We start from the raw sequence: 24,741 nt of genomic DNA, 5'->3' as shown, positions 1-24,741 counted from the left end.
CCCCCAGCCCCCGGCTCGCGGTGACGTGGAATAATGCGGAGGCTGCTGCTTCTGTTTGGAGTTATTTAAGGAGGGGAAGAAAAACAATACATTCATTTATTCTAAAGCGTACGAGAGTCTTCCGCCCTCGTTATGTGTGAAATGTGCATCGAGCTGAGACAACACTCCTCAATCCGCAGGTTGACGACAGGAGCCGGTCTTTGTTGTTCTGTTACTGGAAGCAGCAACTCGGAGCAACCGTGGGAGAAATAAGAAAATAAAAAAGACAAATCCGGAGGTGGTTGTCGTCAACATGCGATGCAAAAGATACGATGCCGATGAGAGCGAGACGTGTGGACAGGACGTCTTATTAAAATACACTGGAAGGAGAATTGATTTATTAGGACAATATGCTAATTGCAGTGAAACGGGCTGCGCCGTCGCTCGCCACGAGACAAACCAGGAGAGATTGATGATCATTAATCGCTCACAGGAAGTAAAGCACAACGCGGTGATTAATCCAGGAAGCAGCCGCAAGAAAAGGAATCAAACACACATCCCAACTGTGAATTAGGAAAGTTAGAGTATTGTATCGGTAAGACCAGAGAGGTTGTCCTCGCTGAACAGAAGTGAATGGAGCTGAATGGCTACAATAATTGTTTTCACCCGCTTCTTGACAAAAAAAGGCCCCGTGGTCCCAGGTAGGGACGTTTTGCCCATAATGCCTTGATTGGTCAGTCAACGATTCACAACCGATTGCGGATTGACTGACTGAAGGAGGAGCGGGGGGCGATCGTCGAAAATGACTTTTGGTGCGTGACGTCACAAATACGTACAGAAATGTATTCAACTACGAATGAAAAGGCACAAATCTAACTCAGTCAGGACCACAAAAGTTAAAGTTAATTCATTTCAATGGTCACAATCAGTTATATTTGGCGGTATGGGCTCTGTTCTGGACTCTCCCTGCACTGAGGTAGGGAGAGCACACTTCCCTACCCTCCCACGGTCCGTCATGGAATGTGAGGCAGGGAGAGCAGAACACGCCAGTTCTCCCTGTATTCTAAATTCCCTGGTGACTCCAGACGGACCGAGAGTTTAATCATGGCTGGATTTGTTTGCTTGCTTTGTGAACTGGAAGTAAGAGATATTGCAGATAATAGTCCATCAAGGTCACTCAGAGAGGAGATGGAAAGAGGCTCGCCAATATTTGCTTGTTGTGACACATTTCACTGTGCAACTCTGACATTTAAAACTCATCATTCTGAAGGAGATCTTACTGAATATTGCAGGACATGGTGTGTTACAGACATTCAGCAGGGCAAAGTCGAAGAGGAGGCGAAAGGAAAGGAGGTGAATTCGAGTTAAGAAATACTCAAATCTGAACATTCATTGCGATTCACACTCGGGAGAGGAAATCATGATCTCCGACGTCCTCTGTGCATAAATCTGCCTCGAAATCACACCCTCCAATGTGCGAGTGCGTGTGAAGTTAGTGCATCCGCGTCTATCGGCCTGACGGGGGGGGGGGGGGGGGGGAAGCATGTTCTGACCCCACCCCGCTTTCGCACTCGAGTCAAATTTCCCAGCGGGCGGACGAGGAAGAAAAACAAAACAGAGAGTGGAAGGACAAGCAGCCCTTCGCGGCGAGCAAACTCAGAGGTCCACTCCAAAAGAAAAATACAAGGACCTCTCTCCAGATGTAATTTAAATTACAAGCGGGCCAGTGGGCTCGCAAAAGAACTGTAGGGTAATTGCAGCTGTAATTATTACAGGGGCGGGAGTGAGAAATGACCCTCGCACACACTCGGTGGGATTAAAACCACTGACCAGCGCAGGTAATGGTGAAACCACCCAACCTCCTCGAGCGGGAAGAAATAAGGTCGCTGCGAATGGGCCTTTAAATTGCTGGAAGTGTGACAGAAGAAGGTTATTAACAACAACAGACCACTCGGCTGAGACCAACCGCTGGTGACAGAGCGCTCGCCGGGACCTCGCCGCCTGTGTTGGTTTTATTTATCTCGAACGCTCTCTTATCTCCGCACTCGGGGAAGAAGGTTCCGACTTCGCAGAGAGACGGTAAAGTGTCCAGTGACCACGGCGAGGGGGGGGGCGACCTCATGCCGGGATGAATTTCTTATAAACTTTCAACACCGTTGTTTTCCCCGCATATGAAATGTGCGAAGAGCGTATATATGACGGTTTGTATTTAAAAATTTAAAAGCCACATTTTTCTACAAGTCATTAAACTGGGGGGGGGGGGGGGGTGGGGGGATCTCTGGCAATGCAGAATGACTAAAACATGAAACATCCATCTTTTAGGCGTACCTGCAAAATAATTCTTACCACCTACTAGTGCATCATCCATATTCATATTTCGAAGGCAAAGATGCTTTTCCCGTAGAGCTGCATGTGGACTGTGAGTACAGACGGAGGACACAGACTGAAAATGAAAGGGATTTTTTGGAGCCAATCCCAGCTGACATTGGGCGAGAGGCGGGGTTCACCCTGGACAGGTCGCCAGCCTATCACAGGGCCACATACAGAGACGGACAACCATTCACTCTCACATTCACACCTACGGTCAATTTAGAGTCTCAATGAACCTGACCCCATTCTGCATGTCTCTGGACTGTGGGAGGAAGACGGAGAACCCGGAGAGAACCCACGCACACACGGGGAGAACATGCAAACTCCACACAGAAAGGCCCTGGTTGGTTTGAACCGGGACTCGAACCAAGAACCTTCTTGCTGTGAGGCGACAGCGCCGACTGCTACACCACCATGTAGCATGGGATAAGTTAAATATTAAAGGCAAAGACGTGTTTTAAGGTAAGATTGAGTCCAAGCAGGACAGTGAGTGTGTGTGTACGTCATAGGCTACATTTGGAGACAGACTTCAGAATAAAGAGGGGACGCCTGGTCTTTAAAGGCCATGTCTGATTATCGGGTCAGTGGTTAAGGTTAGACTAAGGGAGTCGGCAGGAAATGAATCCAAGTCTACGTAATGTCCCCAGAAGGGAACTATGGCAGGGTGTGTGTGTGTGTGTGTGTGTGTGTGTGTGTGTGTGTGAGTGTGCGTGTGTGTGTGTGTGTGTGCGCGCCTACCCCCGTCACAATCCTCGTTTGCCAGTCGAGGAGAAAAAAAAAGAAAAAAATCCAATTAACAACAGCTTGCTCTCAAGTGGAAGTGAGAAATTGAGAAATTTAGACAAAAGCAGAGGCACCGAACAGACTGGAATAACAATTGGGCGACACATTATTTTTGGAAGTGCAACACATCTCCAGCCCACCGGTGGGTTCTTAACATGTGCGCGTGGTTTACAGCACGTGTGCATGATAATCACGATGTAATGATCTCGAACAGCGGCAATATCGCCGCAGGGGGAAGCAGCAGTTTTTTTTCAAAGACAAAAACTTCACCAAGCAAATACGAGACAGCAGATACGTCACAGTTGGGAGCGTCACAGCAACCAGCTCTTGAACTCCTGGAGCCACAATCGACCAGAATACTCCGGCTGCTGCAAACAATATAACGTCTGTATTTGTAATCTTATTTTAAGTATATGATATTATTTATTTTTTTTGTTCACAACCCTCTGCCGAAACCAAGATATAATCTTGGACACTACGGGTGTCGGGACCCCCCCAGGTCGGAGAGCACATACCTCCACCAGGGCTGACGCGATAATTCCGGGATCTGCTTGTTTAACTGCATCCGCTCAAATCCTCCGAGCTCAATTTTTGGTCTTCATAAGGAACCAAAGACACTTCCTGTAAGGTTTTTCCATCGCTGTTGGTTTGTCTGTCTGTGAGCAGGATTACCCAAAAAGAACACATTGGATTTCCATGACATTCTGTGGAGGGGCGGGCCGGGACCCAACGGAAGGACTCATTAATGTTTGGAGCAGATCCTGTTATAAACATCGGGGCCCAGTTGTTCAGAAGCTACCGGACTGGATTCTGGATAATAGATTTGATCGAATCGTGAAAAAAATGCTTGTGGATTATGGATTTGGATTTGTCAGTTTGCGTTGTTCATCTGTATTATTCTGATCCCGGCAGAGGGGGGGTTCAGAATGGATTTCTGGAACGAAATGTAATAAAACTCTAAAATTGTTGACATAAAAGTTTATATCATGTAGTATATGTACATTTATTCATATTTTGCACTGGATTTTTTCATCATCAGTAGACTAAGTAGAAAATCAGCTTCCAGTACAGTAAAATGAAACAAAAGGATTTTGTCCCCCTTAGATGATTCCTTACAAACAGTAGCTGGCAATGTCAGACGAAATCTAGATCAAACAATCACGCGCTTGTAATCCGGGTTCGGTCATTCTTGAAAAGTCTGTCTCTGGATTAGGATGAGCCAATCCAACCGGGACAAAGGTAATCTGGATTGCGTGATCCCGATAGCAAGACATAGGCTTCCCAAGTCCCAATCCAGGTGAACAACTGGGCCCAACCCCTTGTTTCCATGAGGTTTCACCCATTCATCAGATGTTGATACTGTGAGCGACTGACCTACTGAATTCAATCAGCTCCAGGTGTCGACGCCGGTCGGCGTCAATTATCCAGTGACAAGTAGAAGACGTGATCCCTCCTACAGCGCAGGACCTTGAGGACCCTTTTGAATATCACAATCAGTGTGTAGGCGTCCGTAAGCGATGGACGTCCACGCGCCAGGTTCAACTTTGACGTGTTCCGTCTGATTAGCTCACTGAGGCCTGCTGCGCTTCACTGGCAACATTAATCATCAGCCAGCCTCACGCCTCGCGGGTCGCTCAACCCCACATCCACGCCAGGAGAGGCGCAAAGTAACGGGCTGGTAACTCGACAAAGGAATTCGTTTTCGCACAACAAGGTAGCAGGCTTCGTGTGATACGAAAATAATCAGCGCCTGATCGACATGACAAGCTGGGAAGTTGTTCTCGCTCGATGCTGAGGTAATTATTGTATTGGCTCAAAGTAACATCCGACTGTCTTGCTCGTGATCGCAGCGCGATCGAAGCGTGACCCGAGCTGATGTGGATGATATTCTTTGAGCAGTCTCTCGCACCTCCAAATGAACTAGGCAAATTAAAATGTAATGCTGGTTCAAATGAAACGAACGAGCAGGATTCTAAAAAAACATGTAGGCGAGACAAAGGGTACGGTAATCTGCTTCAGTTTGAGAGTCGAGATGAGAAGATCCATACCAATCTATGGTAATGATGCAGCATTTTTTATTTTAGTGCAAAATACATGTTTGACAAAGACGCCTGGTTCGTTGTTCAGGTCTTCCCCTGCCAACCTCACCCCTAAACTCCTGGCATCTGGATTCAAACCTTTACTTTGAGGTTATTTCTTTTTATTCACCTGAAATTCTTCCCTTCCGCAGCTGAGACGACGCAGCACGTCCTTGTCGCTGTCTAATTCCCAAACTTGGCTTATTCTCAGTGAAAGGGCAGGAGGTCCGGCGAGATGATTCCAGCACTAACGGGGGGGGGGGGGGATTAACAACCCCCTCAGAGGGGCTCGGCTGCAGCTTGTCAATCAGGCAAGTCGCCGCTTCGTTCTTTGAGCTGATGCAAAGGGCACTTGACTCGTGTCCGTCACTCGCAACTTTCTTCTCCTCCCCAGGATATCCGTTACTGAAGAAGTGCGCCGAGAGAAAGAATGGAGGATGAAGAATTTTTAAAAAACCCACAAGTTTAAGATGAAGGGGGGGGGGGGGGGTGGTGGTTGTCATTCATGCCACGGTCGCATTGCTCCTCGAGTGTGAGAAGCAATGCTTTCATACGGGAGAGCACGGCTCAGATAAGGAAATGGCCTGGAAATTACATTCCCCATACAACCATTTGTATCCGTCACAAGATAACAAGGGGAAATTTTCTATTCACGGTATCGTCCCTCTCGGGCTTATCGCCAAACGCAAACCCCGCGAATTTATCCGGCGAGCTCGTATCACGCGCGTTAATTAGCGGACGACTCCGAGACATGTGCCGTGTCTCAATCTGCGGACTTTCCACGCTCGCGCTGTTTTTTCTTTTTTTTCCCGCTTGACTTTTCAGTGTAGCGTTGCTCAGGCTGACGAGTAGAGTGCACGTGAGGCGTGCGCCCGCGTGGAAAACGTTCCAAAGAGAGGGGCCGTCGACGTAACCATAAAGTGTCCCCTGTCGGTTTCTCGGTCGGCTTGCGGTTTGTACCTTTACCACCAGATGCTGCCAGAAAAGTAAAAAAGATTCCGATGCAGCGTGACGCAGGAATTGGAGTCTACAGGATATGGATTTTTTTGGGGCCCGAAGCCAAAATTCCCATACCGATACATCTGCAAATACATATCATTTTTTGGGGGAAAAAATTGGCAATGATTCCTAAGATGCTGTTATCAAACTCTCATGACAAAATATATGCGAGAGGCTTGATGTTCTACCCTTTAACCATGAATGCCATCAAATACAACTACAAAGTAAGATGGTATAAACACAAAAGAACTTTTGAAGGACTTTTTGGATTTTCTGCCAACAAACTTTTCATTTACTTTGTGATTGAACCTGTTGTTCAGTAGATCTACTCGAAATAAATTCGCCTCGCCATTTGTCTGCATTTGTCGGTTACACAACCCGCAAACAGCGCGTTGTAAACATCTCTGTAAACCAGTCTATTGATCATTGAACAAAAATCGTGATTAGAATAATAATAATACCAACAGCCAAAGTGGTTTTCTGCAAAAAATCAGCAAACATAAAGACCTACATTCTCCACACAGGAGGCACAAAGAAGCAAGTATGTGACAATCGCAGTCACATGTTGCGGTCATCTTTTTTCCAATCATGGCCTGACGGCCATGATTGGTTTGTCAGAACTCACAAAGTGTACAACACGTGAGTGTATGACCGTAATAGGACCTTTCTCTTTGTCAGATATATGCAGTGCGACCAAAACAGTCACATTTCCTCTTCTTCCGCTCTATTACCCTTCTGGAAAATCATGCAAAAAAAAAAAGAAAGAAATCAAAGAAGAGGAAATCTTCACTTGGGCCCCAATACTCCCAGTTGACATATTGATGCCGTCTTTTGAAAGCGCGTCAAAAGGAAGTGTCACGACGAAATTGACTGAAGCAGCCCGGGGAAGCGGCGGCGGCCTCAGAAGGCTGGAGGACACTCGATTACAGTTTGAAAGTGGCACGCAGGGCGGCGTTCGCACAAAGGACGAGGTACAGTTAGCCTTTTCTTCTTCCCCCGTCTGTGTAGCGCACATTCTGCAGAGCCTCCTGGACGCCGCCGCCGCCGCCGCCGCCGCCACATGACCTCTGCCACACAGCAGGCGGGAAATCCACGCAGGGAAAAGTGGTGTAATATTTAGGCAATTTACTTTTACTCATGAAACTGTCAGCAGATGGCAAACACAGAATTTTAAATCCTTAAAACTGCACGTTTTGACATGGATATATAAAATACAGTATGATATATATACATATTAAAATGGCAGACAAACGTTAAAGCTACAGTGTGTAATATTTAGAAGAACTTATTCACAGAAATTGAATATATTGTCCATAACTGTGTGTTTATATATGAATAATGAACTTTGAGGTGGACCCGACCTCCCTGTGAGTCGCCATGTTGAATTTCCATTGCTGCTGGAAACAGGAAATGGAATTAGCGGTGCACCACCATAAAGTGTCCCCTGTCGGGTGCTCGGTTGGTTTGCTGTTGGCCACTTTACCACCAGATGCCGCCAGAAAAGTACAAAAATGACACACTGTGGCTCTAAACTCAGGGCTGTTGTCTCCTCAGTTCACCGTCCTTTATCAACTCTTATCTGGTTTCCGTTAAACTTAACGCTGCGCGGCCTCGCAAGGTATGTGGCCCCTTATTTTAGATATCAATACTAATCCCACACAGCTCCTCTATATTCCAGAGAAAATGTTTTTTTTAGCAACACCTTTAGGGCTCCGACGGGGTGAAAAAAACAGGTCAGATTAATGGCGCGCGGCGTCGATGAGATGTACAGTCGAACGCCGCAAACATCCGCGACAACTGGAGGCGCTTTCACTGAAATATCACACTTAGAACCGGAGCAACACATAAAGCACCCGAGGTGACAGATTATCAATAACCCTATTATATGAGCTGTCACGGGATATGACGGAGGACTCGGCGGACCGCGTCACACCGCAACACGCTGGAAGCAACACGCGTCGTCAATTCTCTTACAGTTAGCAATCCGAAAGCGAAGGCTCGCGTTGTCGCCGTCTTCACAAAACACAAACCGTGTCGTCTCATCATTTCTGACACGTCCCCCGTCGTGAGATGGATTCTTGAGGGGGAAAACCAAAAAACACAGCACACAGAAATAAGATCAATCGATATATTGATGGGTGAAATGATGCAGAATAAATCAGTTTGGAGGGAGGATGTGGGAGGGGGAACTAATCGTTTTCTGATATCTGCCCTACAGCTCAAAGCTAAATCCACAAATATGTGTTTACTATTAAAACTAATTTACTGTATATATTTATTCATAATTAAAAGATGCTGTTCTCGGATCCCTGCATAATTAGCGTCAGTGAATTGGGAATGAAGGGACGATGAGAGGTGGACTAAACTACACCACCAAGAACCCTTCGACAATGCCATTGTCTATGGCTATAACTTGAGGAGGTTTACAAAGTGATATTGATATTCCGGCACGGTCTCACCGGCTAATTTAATAGATTGCGTCTCAAGACATAACTCACATTCTTTGTAAAAGAGTAATTTGGGGAGTTTTTTTGGGACGTGTCTGGGCTCTGGGGTTTGGATGTTTCTGCTGAGCTGCCGGAACGAGGAGGAGGAGGAGGAAGAGGAGGAGGAGGAGGAGGACGAGGACGAGGAGGAGGAGGAGGAGGACGAGGACGAGGAGGAGGAGGAGGAGGAAGAGGAGGAGATAGAGGAGGAGGAGGAGGAAGAGGAGGAAGAGGAGGAGGAGGACGAAGAGGAGGAGGAGGACGAAGAGGAGGAGGAGGAGGAGGCGGGGGAAGAGGAGGAGGAAGAGGAGGAGATAGAGGAGGAGGAGGAGGAAGAGGAGGAAGAGGAGGAGGAGGACGAAGAGGAGGAGGAGGACGAAGAGGAGGAGGAGGAGGAGGCGGGGGAAGAGGAGGAGGAAGAGGAGGAGGGGGAGGAGGAGGAAGAGGAGGGGGAGGAGGAGGAGAAGGAGGAGGAGGAGGAGGAGGAAGAGGAGGAGGAGGAGGAGGAGGAGGAAGAGGAGGAAGAGGAGGAGGAGGACGAAGAGGAGGAGGAGGAGGGGGAGGAGGAGGAAGAGGAGGGGGAGGAGAAGGAGGAGGAGGAGGAGGAGGAAGAGGAGGAGGAGGAGGGGGAGATAGAGGAGGAGGAGGAGGAAGAGGAGGAAGAGGAGGAGGAGGACGAAGAGGAGGAGGAGGAGGAAGAGGAGGAGGAGGAGAAGGAGGAGGAGGAGGAAGAGGAGGAGCAGGAGGAGGAGGAAGAGGAGGAGCAGGAGGAGGAGGAAGAGGAGGAGTAGGAGGAGGAACCGGGAGCCTGAGCAACACCCAGTTGTTGTTTTCTGCTGAGTATAAGAAGAAAGGATAACACCATCCTTTTATGAGGAGACGTAAACTCCAGTTTCCGAGGAGCATTTAGCTTAAACAAAGATAAACAGTCACCAAGTTTTTTTACAGCCTTATTAGTTGTTTTTTTTAATGCACAGCGGCCCGGACGCTCTGCGGGAAGCAGATACATCGTTCGGCAGTTTAAATCAATTAAGGTTCGCGAACCCGCCCGCTGCCGATATGGGATGAAGTCAGCAACTGTGGTGCAGCGTTACCAGCGGCGACATCAATCAAACATCTGCTGTTTTCATTCTGCCAATCGTGGCGTCTGTTTTTTTTTGGGGGGGGGGGTTTTACTGTTTACTTACGGATTGAGCACCAAGCATCTCCATCACGTCGCCGTGATCTCGTTTCTGCTTCGTACCTCCGCATGTTTTGTTGCACTATTTTCACACGTGGGTCCGTGAGGAGTGACGAGGATGAATGACGGTAAAAGTTTGAAACTTGAAAAGGCTCAGATTTCATCGACTGCTCGTCCACAGCGACAGTCGCTGAGCGTTGTAGCTTTTCACGAGAAACGATGATTTTCGCAGATGAAAACTGAAAGGATTTAGACAAGATGGGCATAGAACACACATACATAGAGCTGCAACTAACGATGACATTTAATCACCGATTAATCTCTCAAATATTTTCTCGATTAATCGATGAGTTGCTTGGTTCATAAATGTCATAAAATGGTGAAAAATGTTGATCGTGTTTCCCCCAAAACCTTGAGATGATGTTTTGTTTCGTCCACACACCAGAGATCTTCAGTTCACTGTCACAGAGGAGCAAAGAAACCAGAAGATATTCACATTGAAGAAGCTGAAATCAGAGGATTAAGACTTTTTATCATAAAAACTACTTGAAACCGATTAATCGATTATCAAAATAGTCGGCGATTAATTAAGGAGTCGATTACTAATCGGTTAACTGTTGCAGCTCTACACGTACAGTACTGTCCATCATCCTGGCGACCTCCTGTCCTGACTATGACTAAAAGTTACACTTCACGATTAAAATCTGAAGCAGATAAGTAAATACTCCAGCTGTCACTTGGATTTAAAGGGCATTCTAACTGCTTATTAATGTGCAGCGTGTCAACCAATTATGACTTGGCCCCTTCAAAGACGTATATTTTAATAACACGTTGTGTCGATAGCAGCTGTGTTTTAGGAGGAGGAGTCGTAGTTGTTACCGAACACATTCACTTATATATCAGCTTATTATCACTGCATATATATTTTTAAACCGTGTTTATGAACACGCTAAATACTGGGGACTTAAAAAATTAAGTGTTGCTATTTCACCCAATGAAACTCCGGCATCTGGCGGTGTGTACTTTCCATTTTCCGTGGCGTTACCCAGAGGCACATTCGCCCAGAGCTACATACATATTGTCAAAACAAAAGCGTCCCCCTAGACAATGCTCTCGAGCGGCACGTTCCCGGATAGCAACACTGCCATCTGCTGCATCCGCACCGCCGCCTGACGGGATGCAGCGTCCCTTTTTGAGCCTCCCATAAGTTTATTCATATACGCATACACAGAGGCCTGCGCGAGGAAATTATTTATGAATCAGTAATGTTGAGGTGGTTAATTAATAGTAATTAGCCTCCTCGAGTACAGTGCCTTCCTCTTCCCTTTCCCCGCCCCTTGCAGTGGTTTTCCTCTCCCCGGCCCAGCGACTCCCATGATGCAGAGCAGCAACCCCCCCCCCCCCCCCCCCCCCCCCCGGCTTCACCACCATCGAGTCACTGCAAAGCTTCCCGAGGCGCTTGTGTGGAACCACATTTGCTTTTCTTGTGGAAACGTGTTCACTATCAATCTGCCGCGCGGCGTTAAATTAGTTTTAATCCAGGAGGCCGTGAGTTTTTAGAGGAAAGTTTAGCGGCGGCGGCTTTTAGTGAAGCGCTCTGCCGGGGATGTCAATTTACCAAATCCCTGACACACGGCGAAGCTCCTGCAGCCATCCTTTGCCTTCGGAAACCTAGAAATGCTCCGTTCAGCTTCATGCTGCGAACTCAGGCCGCTGATTAGTGGCGGGATTTTTCTTATTTTTTTCTAATCTCCTAAATCCTAGTCTTTTTGTTGTCATGTAAGCTGAACGCTATAATGCTGACACTCTCTCGGGCCTTAGTGGGATTAGATGAAGCGCAGCGTACAGTGCACACAACACATGTCGGAGATGTGAGGTGATGGTGAATGAATTCTGACGGGGTTTTATGTTATTCGATCGAAACGGAACCACTTACATGAACGGAGGGTGAAGTAACCAGGGTCATAATCTGGTTCCGATGAACTTCTGTCAGGTCAGAATGTCACGAATCTAAATGGATGAAACACCAGGTTTATAGTATAAATATTAAAGTGTGTATTTGTATTGTATAAATAGTAACGTTTTTGACACCTCTACATCATCGGCTGAAAGACTTTTCTGTGTACAAGTTAGATTGGTACAGATCTTCTTGTCTAACTCTCCGCCAGGAAGGGGAATACAAATGTTGAACTACTCCTTTAACAACAGGATTACATTCTGTGACGTTAGCAAAATAGCTAAAGTTTTTATTATACTACTCCTACAGTATATTGATTGATCAATGAACCGGGCTGCAAAAGTTGGAAACTAATTGGAAACCTTAATTCTGCAAATAAAGGAGCATTCCAAGTCTTATTTTGAACACTCAAGGTATGAATGACGACCTACAGTACTTACATACTTACAGTATTTTGTGAACAAAGGGACTAAAATATGCAAAGACTTCAGATTGGGCAGACTGAATGTGTTATAGACACCCTGTAGCTACTACAGTGTTTACTCACTGATTCAGATACCTGGCAAATAATGTATTAAAAGGGTGGACTAGCCTCCGACAGTCCACCTCCTGAAACGTTTGCAGAGAGGCACAACCACCTCCGTTCCTCTGACTCATCTCGCTGGCGATAAGACCTCTCAGTGTTGCATTACACCAGGCGGGATCCAGGCGAAGGAGGAGGAGGAGGAAGAGATCGAACGACAGTGAACCTCTGACGGACATTCACTTTGTGGAAAGAAGCCCCGGAACTCGGGAGGCTCGAAAGACGACATGCAGTTTGTTTTTCTTTAATCTAGATCAGTTGGTAACACAACCGGTCTACTTGTATTCATACGACCAGACGTTTACCTCCAGGTTTATTTGTTCCAATTGGGATTTTGACGGAGGTTTTCTGCTCCCGGACAGTAGCCAGTCCGCTGGCGTTGAGTTAGCCACGATGCTAACGCTGCCGCTAGTTAACGCTCGGAGCCAGAAAAACGAAGGGGCAGCTTTTTCAGTGTTTGTACTTGTCCTTTGTCCTCCGCTATCTCCGTTCAGTGGTGTTGGACGACTTTCCTCAGGAGGAGAAAGTAGCTGCGTCGTAAGCGGCGTCGTTAGCGGCGTCTTGGGTCTTTTTTCCGACCAAACGATACCACCTGGAACCACCAGGGGGCTCGGAAGCTGCACAGGGCTGTACAGTAAGTTACACCTGTATTGTACATGATACAGCAACACACTGGAGCACATTTAGGTCCTTCTCTTGCCACTTTTGACTTTGGGTTGCTTTTTCCTGTCACTACCGTTTCCCACCTCTTCACTTCCCCGGGGCAGTTCCAGGTTGTTGTAAGGGATGTAACTGTCTCCCACAACCTGAGAATATATAGCTACTCCTCAGACAGAGACCCCTCTGGAGCTGCTGCTCGGCAGCGACTTCCCCTTCAACTCGGAGGACTTTGATCCGTCAAAGAAACACTTCTGACACCTCTCCGCCCCCTTTGGGCTTGTTTGCGGCACTTTGGGTCCCGAGTCTTCTCTCTGGCCCGCGACCGACTCGCTGGTCCCGGGCCGCGACCGACTCGCTGGTCTTGGGAAAGAAAACAACTTTTAAGAACCCGGACCCTGTGTTGGACTTTGCGTCATCCAAGCCTGTCAGTTGCAGAACTCTTGGGCAGGGAGAGAAGTCCGGGGCCTGAAGGCGATAATTAGGAGCTGGTCATTAAAGTGACAGGAAAACGAAGGGGTTTCATGTTAATCACTACTTTGGAAGGAAGCAGCGATTACGACGGGGACGGGGGGCCCTTGACAGCTTTTTGGATATTTCTGGGCCAATTAATGTTGAAGACTAATTTATGGAGGGATTATTAATACAAGTATCAATTGACTACAGGTGGTAGTCATCCTGATCAGCAGGTCCCGTCAAGACACCACACCAAAATTCAGAGGGAAGAATGTGTGAATGGAGACACATCTTCTGAAACGTCTCTTCCAACGATTTGCCTTACGGAGCTTTGTCAGCGTGAATGAGTGATTGTCACCTTCTGTTAAAAAACAAACGAGATTCCAGCTTCCGGCGGGAGCAGCTTGTTCCGCATCAAAAGGGTCGTGCGTGTCACGTCTTCAAGATGCTAGAAAGGAAAGAACGAACCCTCTTGATGCTCTGAGGGCGGAGACAAGGTGGCTCTCCGCTTTGGATTAACAGATCGTGTGACTTTGATCGCTCTCCTCGCCGCTAACACACATCGAGCCGCATTCGCAACTCACATTAATTAAAGGATTATGCAAATTGCTTCTGCAGCGGCACAGGAAAGCTGAACTCAAAAGCTTGTTATTTCTTTCTGTTGCTCTGCGGGGCGCTCGGGGGCTTTTGATGTCCTCAGAAACAGCCTTTCAGGGTCAAACTAATCGACTATTGTCGGGCGCCGAAGGCAAAAACGAGGCGTCGTGATCCGGCCCGCTGCCTCGAATGCGTCCGACACATCCGTGACGAATTCAACGTTGCATTTCACACCTGGTGATGCGGAGTGATTCTGTCGTCTCCCTGGTCCTCACTACGTTCTTCATCGTAGGGGCTTCAGAGGTCGTCTCGGTGCGCCAGCTCCTCAAGGTCGCTGATGCGGGGAAGCGCTGGCCTTGTGGCATCCTGCCTGTAACATGGCTTCAACCTGTTCGCCAGCGGGGTTTCAAGGAATCCGCAGGGGCCTTGCAAAGTTTTGTGCACCGAACGAAACTCTGAATCATTTTGAGGAGGCGAGACCTCGCTACCACCGTTGGTTAAAACGGCTTTTGTCTCTTTCTGAAGATTTACATTTATCAGAACCTCTTCCACAACTAGAAACTCTCGACTCTTCTGGTGGATGCATTGATAAACAACCGGGCCAACGTAAAGGACCCGTGGACGTCTGTGGGCAATGGCGGTGACACCGCTTGAAACGGACGCATATCTCTTTTTGTAGGTGAAGGCAACATAAATTAGCCGTAAGTACGTTTCGTGAAATTGCCTGGGGCCTTCTTGGGGGGGGGGGGGGGGGGGTTCCCGACCATGGTGTCTTTGCAGTCATCATAGAATTTAAGGGGGTTCTCAGAAAACTGCCATAGCTGTGGACAAACATCATCAGCCATTTTCAAGGGAGCCCCCCTCAGCTCGGGGGCCCCGGGTGATTGCCGGCCTGGCCTACCCCCCCGGTTGAGACGCCCCTGTGCTTCCCTGTCCACTGGTGATCAATCGAGCGCGGCTACATCCGATTGTAGAGTCTCGAGTGCCGTCACCAGACCGTTGTGATAAAGAAGGGAGCTGAGCCAGATGATGAAGGGCACATTTGAGCGAGATCTTCGCCGAGATCTGACGGCGGGAAGGAAGCAGCAAGTCACCGGAGATTCGCCCACACCGCCGCTGAGCCCGGTTCATCCTTGTGTGTCTGCGCCGGTGATCAATTCTCGATTACAAAAAGAGCCCCCATGTCGGCCTCCTCCTCCAGGAAGTAGGAGGAACACAAACTAATCAAGTCTTTCCAAGAAGCGGAGCTCTGGGCCCAGTCCTTCACAATAAGACTCAAGGCCAAATAAGTGAGACTTTAACTGAAGGAACACATTGTTGAGCTTTGAGAGGCTGAAAATGGTTGAGTGATGAGTGGAGAAGGGGTTGGTGACGACAGTAAAGGTGATGTTAGGAAATTATATGATATTTTCAAAAGTCTAAATGTCTAAACTAAGATAAGAAAGAAGTGGGGATCATGAAATCATGAAATATTCCATAACAAGTTGAATATTTCGGATGGTAAACATTGTCCACCAGTTGTGAGTCACTCTGGATAGAAACAGCTGCCAAATGAGTCAATGTAAATGTAGTTATACGTTGTCATGTTTGAATTTGAGATTTTTGGTAAAACCAAATAAACTTTCACAACCCGGGGAAACCTTGAAATGTCCCTTTAGCTCTTATGAGCAGTTCATATACATCAATTAACCTGTTTAGAGTGTTTAAATAATGTATTTAATAACTACAGCTCCACTTGTGGAAATATGTTTAGTTTGTAAAAAGAGAATGTATGACAATAAGACACTATGTCATTATCTTTCCATCATCTCGTCGGCATACAGACTCAGAACAGAGACGTGACATTTACTTGATTTCAAAATTTATTATTTTAATACATACACATATTATTTAGGATGTACAACAGAGGACAAGCGGATCAATACCAGACGAGCGGTCCGGAGTTCACCCGGCGAGCAGATCAGCTTAGTGACATCAGCCTGTGAACTCGTTTACTTGAACCAGATGTTTTTGTCTCCAATATCTGCATTATAACCACGCGCGTACATCTTACCAGGAAGCTACAAGGATAAAAAGAAAAAAATTATTACATTTTTAAAAAAGGAACAAAAGCAGATTTAAAAAGCAGCAGAATAAAATGTGACACTTTTAATACTGAAATATAATGACGTTTAATTTAAAAGAAAAGTTTACTTTATCAGCATAAAATCGTTAGTTTGACAGTTAATAATCAGCGAGTGATATACAGTATATATATATATACAGTATATATATATATATATATATTAGAGCTGCAACAGTTAATAGATTTATCGATAAGCAATCGCCTACTAAACTAATCGCCAACTATTTTTAACCATTTTATGATGTTTTATGGAGAGAAAAGAATCAACAGATTAATCGAACAATGAAAATAATTGTTATATATATATATATATATATATATAATTTTTTAAATGCTTAAATCACAAATTGTTTGATTACATTTTCCTCAAGATTTTAAAAAGAATATTTCATAATTTTGTTGGGGACTGTCAGTATTTTCGATTGTAAGCCGCAATGCATCAGTCCTGCCAATGTCCTCCACGACTTTACTCTGCGAGTTCAAAATGCGCCGAGGGGAATTCACGCCACCACGTGTCTCCGTTTCTCATTGTCTCAATGGAGATCCGGCCTCGCGACAAAATGTCGGGTCGCAGCCTCCTGCAGCATAATGCAGCTTGATTTTTGCAACAGGGGAGACACATAAGAAAAAAAAAGTCCCCTGTCAATAAACAGAAAAGGTCAAACCCAAATGTTCCCCTGCAAGACTGATGATACCGAAAGCCCTGCAGAATATTCCACATCTGACATTTGCCTTCTTGTAACTACGAGTCGCTCAATATTTCCGCGGAGGAAAATGATTTCAATCACCACGACGACGACGCTGCTGCACAGAGAGAAGGTGGAGAAATATATCAAAGTATACAACAGTATGGATTTTAAACAAATCCTCCACATAGGATTTTGTTGGTTTTTAATAAATCGTGGGGAATAATTACAAAATGATGAGACGAAAAGGGCAACTCGTCCGCCGGTGACGTCAGGACTTCACCACAGCGGCAGTTTCGTGAACTTAATGGGTGCAACACTTTTTTTTGTATAGTTTTATCTAAAACAAAACATGTGTGCATTTATGTACATAAGCTGAATAATTTAGTTTTGTTATAATTAGAGCACGACCGATATATCGGTTGGTCGATAATATCGACCGATATGAGCCTTTCACAGACACTAGTGATTATTTTCATTATCCATTAATCTGTTGAATATTTTCCAGATTAAACAATTAGTTGTTTGGTTCATAAAATGGTGAAAGATGTCGATCGTTTTTCCCAAAATGCGACATGACGTTTTCTTTTGGTCCACACCAAAGATATTCAGTTTACTGTCATAGAGCAAAGAAACCAGATTTAAGAGGCTGAAATCAGAGAATTTTGAGAATCCTCCCCCCCCCATAAAAACTACTTGAACCAATTAATAGATTATGAAAATAGTTGCCGATTAATTTAGTAGTCGATTACAAATCGTTTAAACTTGCCCCAAAAATTTGCATTTATATTTTACATTTTACGTTTAAATAAATTGCTTATTTTCTTGTCTTATTTGGTGGAAAATGTGTTTTTTTATTTATTTATAACTTAGAGTTATTAATGATACTAAAATATCAAGCATCAATTACATTTCTTCATCTTAAAAATAAAAGGGGGGGGGGGGTCAGGGATAACCAAATTTTAGGAATAATTGACAGATTCAAATAAAAACATATATTGGTCGATGTATCGGTATCGGAAAATATTATTCTCCCCACGTCGGTCGGGCTCTAATTATTATGTACAGGTCGCTCTGATGTGAGGAAACTCAGTATAATAAATTACAGGGTCTCCATAGAAACACAGAGTCCTCAAGTCCAATTTGTGCGTTTCATCTTGTTAAGAACAGAGTTGTTGTTGTCTTTTTATTTTCTCTCTCCTCTTTCACCAGGTGCTTCCTCAATGTGAGACCTGCTCAAGTTCCTTCTGTAGTATCACGAGGTCTTGACCTTTTGTTATATAACGGGACATGAGATAATAATGTATGTTTGCGTTTTGGCGCTACACAGTAAAATAAAGTTGCATCGAATTCCCTCGTGGCCCTGCCAGCCTTGCAAACTTTACGTGATGCCAGTGAAGGCATCATCACCATTGTCCAAAAACGGTACATACTCTGATTCAACCTTTGTGGCACATTGGTAAAATGTTCTTGCTGCGCGTTGCTGCCACCAACTGTCCAAAGAGTGGAACAGCAGGAACGCACACACACCAAGCTGATTATTATTAGCGTCACCATAATATGTATAGATTTGTATTGCATCAGAAATTCTTTTTCATTTTGTGCACCTGGAATTACTTCATTCAAAACTAAACAAATGTTTATAAATTATAATAATAATAAAATATAGATCCATTTTTGCCCTAAATTAAAGAATGTTGTGGACTTTTTGAGTTCATATAATGCAATAAATAAGAGCATGTGTTTTAGCAAAAGAGAACTCAGTATACATTTGACCTATAATTATTACATAATAGATTGTGGAAAACCTTGAAAACCTCTGTACATAATTCCTATTTCATTTCTGAGTTATTCGATGATGGAGCTACGCTGCCACTACTAAATTCTACTAATCGGGTTCGATATAAATGCATAACTTAAAATATGTTTTCAGACATGACCTCAGAAGAAAACATTCTCCAGAGTTCACCATTCGTGTATCACCAAAAAGGCAAATTTGATCCATTTCAAATCTCCCAACGCGATGAAATGTACAACACAAGTGAAGGGGCCTGAATTCTGAAGCTAACACACACACACACACACAGAGAGAGAGAGAGAGAGAGAGAGAGAGAGAGAGAGAGAGAGAGAGAGAGAGAGAGAGAGAGAGAGAGAGAGAGAGAGAGAGAGAGAGAGAGAGAGAGAGAGAGAGAGAGAGAGAGAGAGAGAGAGAGAGAGAGAGAGAGAGAGAGAGAGAGAGAGAGAGAGAGAGAGAGAGAGAGAGAGAGAGAGAGAGAGAGAGAGAGAGAGAGAGAGAGAGAGAAGAGAGAGAGAGAGAGAGAGAGAGAGAGAGAGAGAGAGAGAGAGAGAGAGAGAGAGAGAGAGAGAGAGAGAGAGAGAGAGAGAGAGAGAGAGAGAGAGAGAGAGAGAGAGAGAGAGAGAGAGAGAGAGAGAGAGAGAGAGAGAGAGAGAGAGAGAGAGAGAGAGAGAGAGAGAGAGAGAGAGAGAGAGAGAGAGAGAGAGACGTGGCGTGACAGCGAAGGAACCGCGCCAGGGCAGTCAAACCAACTTGAATCTACGTACCCCTCTGTAGGCGTAGTATTTTTTGTCGTCTTCGTGGGCCCCGACGGTTATCTCTGGCAGGAAACGGGGTATGTGGGGCAGCGATGCAACATGCTGCTTGTTCTCCACACTGTAAAACAAAATACAAAAATGAAAATAAATTAATCAGCCCGCTGAAACCCCTCCCGTTTGTGTCATTTAAGATTTTTTGATAATGTGACGATGTGCGACAACTCACAGCACCCTCAGGTAGTGGAAGGTGACATCGTCCTGCTCCAACCACGGCCCTTTGTTGAACTTCAAAATTTCAATGTCTTCTAAGATCTGTTGAGGAGGAGAGCACACACACACATTAAATACGCAGGTCTACAGAAGCTGGGGGTTTTTTTTGGACATCCAAATAATTTTTCACTCAGCAACTGTCAAACTTCACTCTTTACCTTTTCAACATCTTGGGCTTGGGTTGTGTTGTAAGTGAGCAGCTCTGATGTTTCGCTAAAACAAAAAGAAAAGAGAATATAAATAAATACAAACCTCTGTTCAGGCTAGGATGCTTTTTCAATATGGAATATGAATCGTGGTTGAATCCCATGAAGTTTGAGCAATGTCATTTGTGCAGAAAAGATGTACGACACATCTCCACAAAAATGAAACCAAAATATCCAGGGCGCGGCTGCAAATCGTCATCATCTCGCACAAGCGATGATCGTAGCGTGGAGTTTCAGTGACACACCGATTGTGAGCGATTCTCATCTGTCAATCGTGTCGTCTCACTCTACTTGATTAAAAACAAACTGAAGAATAATTAAAACTAGAACAGGAGCTACCTAAACTGACAGAAACTATCTTTAGAGAGAGAAAAAAAAGTATTTGGTGCGTAATTTGTCTTTTTTAGGTTTGGCCCATGTCCCGATCCGCTGACATGGAGGAGACAGGGTTTACGTTGGCCCGTACTGCAACTAGCCACCAGGGGGCGATCCAGATGTTTATCGGCTCCAGTTTGAGGGAGTTTGAAATTGGTCATTCGGAAGTTTGCCTCACCTGATCTGGGGCAGAAAAGACTTTTTGTATGCTTCCTCGATGCTCTTCAGATACGTCAGGGGCACGTCCTGAAGATAAGGCTGTGGAGAAAGTGATTCAATTTCAATCAGTTTCAGTGAATAATACAAAAATTATCCATATGCCTAATATTTTGTTTAACATCCCATAACAACACCCCAAAAAGTGTTTTAAAAACCTCTGAAATGGGGCTGTAAACCATCCACTCTCTCTCCCTCATTGAGGAATTCTGACACTATGAATATTCATGATACACAAATAACACAGGCCCCGCCCACCACAGATGCTAACACTAGGTTGACCGGTGGAAGAATGTTGCGACAACAAGATGGCTAGAGGCAACATCGGACAGATTCAGACATAAAACTTTCACCAACTGCTAACGCCGACTGTCTGCTGACACACCTGTCGTCCTCTCATGATGCTAACTGCTAATACTAACGCCGACTGTCTGCTGACACACCTGTCGTCCTCTCATGATGCTAACTCCTAATGCTAACGCTAACTGTCCGCTGACACACCTGCCGTCCTCTCATGATGCTAACTGCTAATGCTAACGCCGACTGTCTGCTGACACACCTGTCGTCCTCTCATGATGCTAACTGCTAATACTAACGCTAGTTGTCTGCTGACAGCTGCCTTCCTCTCATAATGCGCTGCCTCTGCTGCACTGGAAGTTTATGGTTTCTTCGCCTCACATTTGCATATTCGACAGCGATTGGTTTTCTGTATTTGTCACGTACCAAATCTAGCTTGAACAGGATTCGTTTGAATTTCAAATTGCACAGAAGTGAAACAGAAATCTCCTCCTCCAGGAGAGGAATGTGAAAACACCAGATACAAGTCACTGTAGTCAATATCAGACATTTTAGAGGACAGACACAGAGGAAAAACACTTTTTGGTGCAGAGGGGGACTTTGATGAAATAATTTCACTACCTTGCTGCTCTGTTTCAAATTCTTCTGCACTTCCTCGGCGGGAACGTCTAAGTAGATGACGAGGTGAGGAGGCAGGAACTCACAGATGCTGATGCCCTTCACCTCGTTGTAGTGCTGCACACCTGCAAAACCACAGGACAGATTCTTTCAGGAGATGTGTGTAACCAATGTTATTGGACATGAAAATGAATTTCCCTTAATTAAGGAAAACCTGTTTCTGGCCCACTGAAATAAAGATAATTACGTCCAATGCTCGTGCTCGATTAGCTCTACGTTGATGGGAAGTTAAATCAAGACAATTTGTTTGCATCTTATATTTTTTGAGATACTCACACGCCTTCCTGATGTAGCCCTCTTTGAACATGGCATCCAGGAAGACCACGTCGCTGTAGGGGGAACGCTCCAGGATCACGCCTTGGCCTTGAAACACAGAAGATCAGGATGAAGACGACGATGCTCTTTAATATAGTGTGAATCGCTTCAAACACACAAGGAAAGATGAATATTTTTACCAAGCATTTTTTTTAAACAATAGGTACAAATCGAATGTTTGTCGTGTAAACGCCTGGCGTTTTTTCACATTTCTCCCACAATAATGATTTTGGTCTGCGTCTGTTGTTAATGGCTCTTGGAAATCGAAAAATCCAAGACAAATACGCATTTGAGTATCAGTCTGGCTACGCCAGGGCTAGTTAACGACCTGAAACCTCAGAGTCTCTTGCGATACCTGTGCTGATCAAGTGTTCCAGGGCGTCGGAGTACTGAAGCAGCCTCATGAGATACATCCACAGCTGCAGCCTGTAGCTGTTTCCGTCTGCAGCTTTGGGGTCCTTGTAGAACTTCTCCAGGTTGCACATCCCGTTGAAGATCTCGGGGAGCGGCTCCTTCTCCCCCATCATCTTGTCCACGTAGGTCGTGTCGGCCTCGGGCATGTAGAGCATCCCTGCGGATACACAAATCACCGGTTATTGCGTGCGCCACACATACAGGACACATTGTCCCGCATACGCTCAGGGCTGCAGCTAACAATTATTTTCATCATCGATGAATCTGTCGGTTATTTTCTCAATTAATCGATTAGTTGTTTGGTCCATAAAATGGTGAAAAATGTTGATCGTGTTTCCCAAAACCACCAAGATGATGTTTTGTTTTGTCCACACACAAAAGATATTAAGTTCACTGTCACAGAGGGGCAAAGAAACCAGAAAATATTCACATTTAAGAAGCTGAAATCAGAGAAATTTGATTCGATCAGGCGATTGATCCCTTGCGGTCGGATAGTTACCCAGCTGGTCGGCCAGTTTCTGGGCCAGCGCTCCTTTCCCCGAAGCCAAGTTGCCGTCCACAGAGATGATTTTGCTGTACTGACTTAACCGTGGCGTCGTCCTCTCGCCCAGAATATAGGACAACCAGCCATACTGGAGGCTTCTCGCGGAACTTGTGTGAACACCTGCCTGGAGGACATGAAGAAAACAACCACACACTTTAATGAAAAGTACTAAACTCACTTCTGGGCTCCGGAGGGAAAAAAGGTTTTAGCCTCTAACATAGGTTCCAACCAAGTATTTCTGCAATGGAAGAATAGTTTAACATTAATTAATTACCTTGAAAGAATTTGGATTTAATTCTAATTTGTTGTGGATGGAGTATTAGTGCCACATTGAGAGAAAAAAAATTGGAAACTTTGAGAATAAAGTCATAAATTTATGAGAATAAAGTAATAATATTACGAGAATAAAGTCGTACTGTTGAAAAAAAACAACATTATATTCCAAGAAAAACGGCATGACATCACGAGAATGAAGTCAAAATATTTTTTGAATAAAGTTGTAAATTTGGTCTCCGTGTTATTTAGTGGAGGAAGGTCAGATGAACAGTCCCATGTGTTAAAATGAGGAACATGTACATGTCTGGGTCAACGAGCAAAAGACGATTACTAAACGTTTAACATATGATAACATGACGTTAACGTACCTGCTGTCAGTGTGACACGACACCAGAGAGAGCGGTTGTCGGGGCTCACGTCTGTTTCCTGGGTTGCTGTTTATTTCCGTAATATAATATTAAATAAAATTTAGAATTTTTCGAATAAAATCACGACTTTATTCTCGTAAAATAATGAGTTTACTATCACGGTATAATGTCTTTTTTTTCAGATAAATTTACGAATGTAATCTCGTATTATTACGACTTAATTCTTTAAATATTACGTTACAACGTTTTCACGTAAATTTATGAATTTAATCTCCTAATATTACAACTTTATTCTCTTAATGCTATGACTTTAATATTGTAATATTCTGTTATGACTGTTTTCATGTAAATTTACGGACTTATTCTCATAGCATTACGACTTTATTCTTGTAATATTTCGTCTTCATTCTCATAGTATTACGACTTTATTCTTGTAATATTTCGTCTTCGTTCTCATAGTATTACAACTTTGTTCGCCAAGTTTCACTTCTATTTAAACTTTTAGTAAAACTCTGTCGTACCTTTGCAGGACAAGGGCAGTTCACGTTATTGTATCTTAAAATCAATTAATAACAAGTTGTCAGTTTCATCACTTTAGAAAAGATAAGCTTTGTGCGAAGATGAGGTCGCTCCACTTTTTAAACCCGCTCCATGTTCTGATTAGATTCTGTGGAAATATTAGTCGGATTAATAAGCGGGTTTGAATCTGCCGAATAACGTGTAAATATGCCATTAACAAAGGTAGTGAACTGAATAAACCCTGGTGTGCTGAGGTAAGCAACGGAGCTAACAACAAACTAAAACTAACAGGTTTCTGGATGAAGTCCGCTAGCAGTGTATCTGGATTAGCTAGAAACGAGTTGTCTCGACGTTCACTCAATAATATTATGACATCTACTACGTCAATGTACTGACAACTTTGTTAGCTGACTTCCTGGTTGTAGACTGTCATCAGCATCGTTAACAGTGTTGTTGTTGTTGTTGTTGGACCAATTGTGATGCTAGCGGCCACTGAAGCTAGCTTGCTAGCTAGCTAGCTAGCTAGCCGGCTAGCTCAACTTGTCCTTGCGAATTAGAAACGCGCGGCAAGAGCAACGAGTTTCTCCACTTCCGTGTGCGTGTTCCGTGTCCTCACCTTCTGTGCTGTGTTCAGCGCTCTGACAGCAGCAGCTCCCGACGGGGGCACCAGCCGGATCACCCGCAGCGCCATGACTGAACTGTCCTCCAAAGATCCCTCCGACCGACCTGACCCGAGGAATCACCGCTAGCCCTGACGGCGACTGAATAATACGT

The 24,741-nt window shown here is 44.9% G+C and overlaps 1 protein-coding gene across 1 annotated transcript; it reads right to left on the bottom strand.

Moving 5' to 3' along the window:
* Window positions 1–15,969: 15,969 nt before the first annotated feature.
* ndufa10 (NADH:ubiquinone oxidoreductase subunit A10) lies at window positions 15,970–24,741 on the bottom strand. The gene is made up of 10 exons (XM_035651058.2): window positions 24,584–24,741; window positions 22,760–22,928; window positions 22,202–22,417; window positions 21,808–21,894; window positions 21,475–21,596; window positions 20,519–20,598; window positions 19,918–19,972; window positions 19,716–19,801; window positions 19,499–19,607; window positions 15,970–16,185 (listed from the first exon to the last, which is right to left on the bottom strand). The coding sequence occupies exons 1-10, from the start codon at window positions 24,656–24,658 to the stop codon at window positions 16,117–16,119; spliced, it is 1,068 nt and encodes a 355-aa protein (XP_035506951.1). The 5' UTR covers window positions 24,659–24,741; the 3' UTR covers window positions 15,970–16,116.

Source organism: Scophthalmus maximus, chromosome 14 (assembly GCF_022379125.1).
Source record: "Scophthalmus maximus strain ysfricsl-2021 chromosome 14, ASM2237912v1, whole genome shotgun sequence".
NCBI classification, from domain to species: Eukaryota; Metazoa; Chordata; class Actinopteri; order Pleuronectiformes; family Scophthalmidae; genus Scophthalmus; species Scophthalmus maximus.
Note: the sequence above shows the minus strand (reverse complement) of the source record. Positions and strands in the feature narration are given on the sequence as shown.

Bases quoted from the DNA above. Each gene is read 5' to 3' on its own strand.
- ndufa10 (XM_035651058.2), bottom strand. From the start codon at position 24,658: ATGGCGCTGCGGGTGATCCGGCTGGTGCCCCCGTCGGGAGCTGCTGCT. The intron at 19,802-19,917 runs GTAAAGAGTGAA...CCTCCTCAACAG, and splicing joins AAGCCCAAGATGTTGAAAAG to ATCTTAGAAGACATTGAAAT. The intron at 19,608-19,715 runs GTGAGTTGTCGC...TTTGTTTTACAG, and splicing joins TTCCACTACCTGAGGGTGCT to TGTGGAGAACAAGCAGCATG.